The sequence below is a fragment of the Rutidosis leptorrhynchoides genome, chromosome 6, assembly GCF_046630445.1.
Source record: "Rutidosis leptorrhynchoides isolate AG116_Rl617_1_P2 chromosome 6, CSIRO_AGI_Rlap_v1, whole genome shotgun sequence".
In the NCBI taxonomy this organism is placed as follows: Eukaryota; Viridiplantae; Streptophyta; class Magnoliopsida; order Asterales; family Asteraceae; genus Rutidosis; species Rutidosis leptorrhynchoides.
Genome location: NC_092338.1, coordinates 118,168,734 through 118,174,290, shown reverse-complemented (window position 1 = coordinate 118,174,290; position 5,557 = coordinate 118,168,734). Strand labels below are relative to the sequence as shown.

Sequence of the window (5,557 nt, the reverse complement as noted above, 5' to 3'; positions counted from 1 at the left end):
CGTTGCTTGTTCTTTTTCAGAACAATTGTTGTTTTCATTTATGGCTTCAAGAATGCCCATTGATTTAAGATGCATTTTTACTTTTATAACCCATGGCATGTAGTTGTTTCCAGTTGATTCTAAAGGAGTAAATTTAAGCTTTTTCAGATTCGACATTTTCTATTAAAACAAACAACATGATAAATTATAGTCACTTTATATTCATAAGTATATAAACATTAAACATAAATTTAATATAACATAAATGATAAGTAGGTGACAGTGTCGACCATATGTAAGCAATCATTAATAAATGTTATATAACATAAATATAAATATTAGTAAACATAAATGATAATTAGGCGACAGTGTCGGCCATATAAATGTTAGATAATAGAAATATAAATGTTAGTAACATAAATGATAATTAGGCGACAGTGTCGGCCATATATTATTCAGGTGGTATAACCGACCATATATCATTTAGGTGGCAGAGCCAACCATAATTAGTATTAAGATTATCGTGCTGATAACGTGTTATAATTCAGTAGGCTTATAACTACCTTTAGTGGTTTGATTCTTGATGTTATAATTCAGTAGGCTTATAACTACCTTTAGTGATTTGATTCTTGATTAAGAATACTAATAATGAAGTGTAAGAATAAAGATGATAATGGAGAGAAAGAAAGAAACACTTTGTAAGTGTGAGAAATGGTGCAAGTTTAATGCTTGCATTCATAACTATTTATAGTAAAAATATCACAAGTTTAGGTAATACAATAATATTACTTTTGTGTATCAATAATTGACTATCCATTTATATATATATATTTATATATTATAACAATTTCATGATTGTTAAAGTTCTCTGTTTCATAATTCATGAAAGGCACAAAAACTATCACCCAAAGTATCTTCAATAATAAAATGTCAAACCCTTACAAATTAGAACGGCTAACAAACAATTCAACTCTAACTCAATATGCAACAACCAGAACAGTAATTGACTAATCGTTTACCAATAGTCGCCACACGAACAAACACCCTCCCGAAAATGGTGAAACCTCTTGGCATCCCTAACAAATATCTCCCTCTGTTCAACAGCAGACACACATTTCAAAAACGTGTGACAATCGCCACACACACGAAGATTCTTGGTCATACGAATCACACTTTTATCAGGTGTACTAATAAGCCCATATGCAACTGCAAGTTTCTCACTATGACCATATAAGTTAGCCACTTTAAGCTCCTCATTAACATCATGCAACACAAACTCTGTATCAGCAACATAACCATAAGCCTCCAGTTTCTGTATCAAACTCTCAAGTTTCTCATTTATCGACTTTATTTCACTATGTGAGTGATCATTGCTACTAAACTTGTGGACCCCATTTCGCGCTTCAATCCACGTAAACCCCGGGGTCTTTTTTAAGTTTTTGTTAGTCATCAGTGCTCGAATCTTGGCCACATTTTCCCATTTCCCTTCTTTTGCATATATATTTGAAAGCATCACATAATGACTAGGATTATTAGGTTGTAATTCAATAAGATTTTCAGATACTTTTTGTGCCAAATCAACATTTTTATAGATTCTACAAGCTCCGAGTAATGCGGACCATAAACCCACGTCTTTTTCAACTGTCATGTTTTCAATCATATTAAATGCTTGATCGAGTTTTCCAGCACGGCCTAAAAGATCAACCAAGCACGTATAATGTTTCACATCTGGTTTTACAAAATATTGTTCTTGCATTAATGAAAAAACACGAAGACCCTCTTCAACTAAACCAGAATGACTACAAGCATATAAAAGTGAAACGAAAGTGATTCTATTTGGTGTGATTCGGTTTTTTGACATTAATGGTAATAATTCGAGTGCTTTTTTCCCTTCCCCATGATACCCGTAAGCTGCAATCATTGTGCTCCATGATATAACATTCTTTTCTCTCATTTTATCAAATATCTCTCTAGCAGAATCAATCCTTCCACATTTTGAAAACATATCAATAACCGCAGTTCCTAGAATTACATCTAGCGAGTGATATTGTCTCTTTATTAGATCATATATGGCTTCAGCTTTGTTCATGGCCCCTAACTTTGCACAAGCATTCACAACCGTCACCATTGAAATCTTATCGGGTACAATGTTGTGTTCTTTCATCTGATCAAACAAAACCAATGACTCATTAGCATTCCCACAAGCAGCATACGCACCAATCATAACAGTCCATGTAGTAAGGTCCTTATCAATCATTAAATCAAACAACTTTCTTGCATCATCTATGATCCCACATTTTGCGTACATGTCAACAAGTGCAGCGCAAATAAACGTATTCATACACAATCCAAATTTGAGCACAATTTGATGAATCAATGTACCCCTTTTGAGATCCTGTGTATCCCTACAAACCCTTGTTACACAAGGCAAGGTGTAAACATCAGGTTGTTCACCAGACCTGATATATTCCCTAAACACTTCAAAACAACTGGCATAATTCCCAATCTTCGCAAAACCACCAATCATAACACTCCAAGAAACAGGGTTTCTTTCAGGCATTTCATCAAACAGGTTATAGGCATCGTCCAGAGCATTGTAACGTACATACATATACAAAAGCTTGTTAACCAAAATAAGGTCATCGAACAAACCACTAACAAATATTTGGGCGTGAAGGGGTTTAATCTGTTGTAGGTTATTACAATTAATTAGGGAGGAAAGGTAGAATCTTGGGTCCAGAAATGATGTTTCTTGAGTTCCGGGGGAAGTTGAAGTGTTATGATCATGAAATTGACAGTTTGCTTGGCCCTCATCTAAATTTGGTAAGGCAGAAGCAACATAAGAAAACTTGTGGGACTTATTAGAAAGATTTGCAGAAAACAATTTAGTCGTATGATTTTTGAGTTTGATCATCGAGGCTAACTTTTAAACTGCTTGTTTAATCCATCTATCTAACCCCATCTCAAGTCAATGCCATTTTAATTTTATCTTTTTCTACCATTTTTAAATAGAAGGACTCTCGTTAACACATAGACTAGGCTATTCTTCCTTTGGTTAGCCTTTATATGAGATGGTTTAGAAGGCTTGGTTAAGATCGGCTTCCAAATTGTAAAATTTTACCTTTAAGTCGAGTTTGAGACTATTTTGCTGTGGAGTTTTCAATGAAAACGAACCTTGTGTTGTAGCTTATGTGGTAATGGTATGCGCCTCTTAGTGAGAGGTTAAGAGTTCGACTCCTATGGGGTGCATCATTGCACACAAGGTTGCCCCCTTAACTCTTGAATTCCACTCAAGGGTGCCTTCCGCACATCGCGTTGCAGGGGTAGTGGGGGAGGGGGTTGTACTGCCCATGCCCTCAGATTGGATCGAGTTTCCTCCTGAGTAGCAGTTGGAGCGGGTTATGCAACTGCGAGAAATGAATGCGTAGGTGGTTTAGTCCCCCTGGGTGATCCAAACTGCTGTTAAAAAAAAGTTTGCAATGAAAACATAGAGACCAGTGACCATCTATTTTTCTATTGTGGAGTCACTAAATGTATTTGGAGATATGTTAATCTTGTTAGACACTTCAATGTCATTGTTTCGACTTTTCTTTAGGTTATGTAACGGTTCAGAAAGTGTGATATCTTCCGTTCACGAAATACTTTGTTTGATTCAATTCTTTTATTTTCATTTAATTAGCTTAAATATAGAGGTAGTTAACCCCGACACTTGGTTAATTAAAACACTGCAATGTTTTTTTATGTTTTGTTGTTCTTGATACATATCTTATTGTTAAAAAAAAAAGATTTTAGAAAAAACTTAATATCCAACGGATACCCAATAACCCGCTTAATCAAACGGATACGAATATGGATGGGTGAATTTTATTTAAATGGATATGGATTTTAAAAATTAAATGGATATGGATATAGGCGCACCCAATCCATATCCGATCCATTGTCATCCCTAGTTGAAACCATTCAAGGTAGTGATCAAATTATTCATTTTAACAAAATACCAAATACCTAACAAGTAACATAAATCATCAAGCTGTTGAGATGATCAGAAGTGACTAATATCAAACTTTTATTCGGCGTTTGAACAAATCTCAAAAATGACTTATTCATATTGTTGTGACTTGTGAGACTATATCTTTGTGGCTGAGTTTTTTTTTTTTTTTTTTTACTTTTTTTTCTTTTTACTCAAGTAGTAACACTACTGACTACTCTAAAGATGATCTCATTTAAATTATTATTAAGAAATGATAGTAAGGTTAAAGGCCGAATGTTATGGAGAAAGATATAATGTTGTTGCGACAACTATGAATAATTTGAATAAGTACAACCCGATTGGTAGATATCAGGTGTATGAGAACAAGGATAAAAGACAGGTAAACCTTGCAAGAGTATTGTGGAAAAGAAATCGTGTTACTGTTGTTACATTTTCAATATTTATCAATATAACTAACAGACAAAACCCTGTAGCACTATTCATCAATAGTGCCAGGGATATTTTGGTCATTTCGTCCTTTTTCTTCTTTTTTTACTCTTCTTTCATATTCTACACCCTTCTATCATCACTCTAACCGCCATTCATGAATGGCTAATTGAAAAAACTCATCAGACAATGACCCTCACTCATATTCTACACTCTTCTCTACAGGCTAATTGAAAAAACCCACCAGACAATGGCATAAACCGAATGCTTCACTCTAGGGTTTTTCATTGTCTCCTCATAATCTTTCACCATCGACTCCCTCGACTACCAACCTTCTGACGATTATCCTCTCCATCCCCATCGACCGCCGGCTCCACAGCCAGCTTCCGCCGCGTCCATCGCCACGATTGTCTCCGTCGCTATCATCGTCTTTGCAACCATCGTCTCCATGCGATTCAGTAGGTGATTCTCCTTTTGTTAAAATAGTGCAATTGTTTATGTATATAAAATGTTGTATTTGTTGTAGAAGGTCAATTCGATTCACTTATGATTTTTGCAGTGAATCAGCTGCTATATTACTTTTTTTTTTAGATATCACTTTCGTTTACCCAATTTAATTAAAAGTAAGGTTTTTGATTTGTTTTTTGTGGCTTTTTTTTGTTCTGCAGATGATGATGATGGCACTTAAAAGTGGATTATAGAATTGAGAATTTGGACTTTGAAAGAACAAAAATATCATACATATTATGTTCAAGTAAGTTTGTATTTTTGATTGATTATTGTTTCTCCTTTTCATTCCTTGATATTGAACAACATATATGTGTTTTAGTTTCAGATATTAGAATTTTTCGTGCATAATTGTTAGTGTTCGTTGTTGGTTTGGATTTTTATTTCGTTATATAATTATTTTCTTTTGTGTATTTCTACAGGTTTTCAATTGATTCCACACCCCTTTTGTTGTTGATGTTAGAAAATTGACCTTTCTAATGACGATTTTGTGGTTAGTAGTTGATTTTATGAATTGTTTTTATGATTTGTGCCATCTATATGGAGTTATTTTGGTTGTGCATTCATTTTTTGGTTTTTGGGTTCGAGTGAGGGATAGTTGGTTGCTTGCCGTGTTGTAATGCCGCATAGGAAAAGAAAGTATGCACTAGAGAC

At 34.5% G+C, this 5,557-nt stretch overlaps 1 protein-coding gene across 1 annotated transcript; it reads right to left on the bottom strand.

Moving 5' to 3' along the window:
- Window positions 1-920: 920 nt before the first annotated feature.
- Window positions 921-2,930, bottom strand: LOC139855593 (pentatricopeptide repeat-containing protein At3g12770-like). The gene has a single exon (XM_071844832.1). It carries the CDS (start codon window positions 2,891-2,893, stop codon window positions 995-997), a length of 1,899 nt encoding a protein of 632 aa, XP_071700933.1. The 5' UTR covers window positions 2,894-2,930; the 3' UTR covers window positions 921-994.
- Window positions 2,931-5,557: the final 2,627 nt, after the last annotated feature.

Bases quoted from the DNA above. Each gene is read 5' to 3' on its own strand.
- LOC139855593 (XM_071844832.1), bottom strand. From the start codon at position 2,893: ATGATCAAACTCAAAAATCATACGACTAAATTGTTTTCTGCAAATCTT.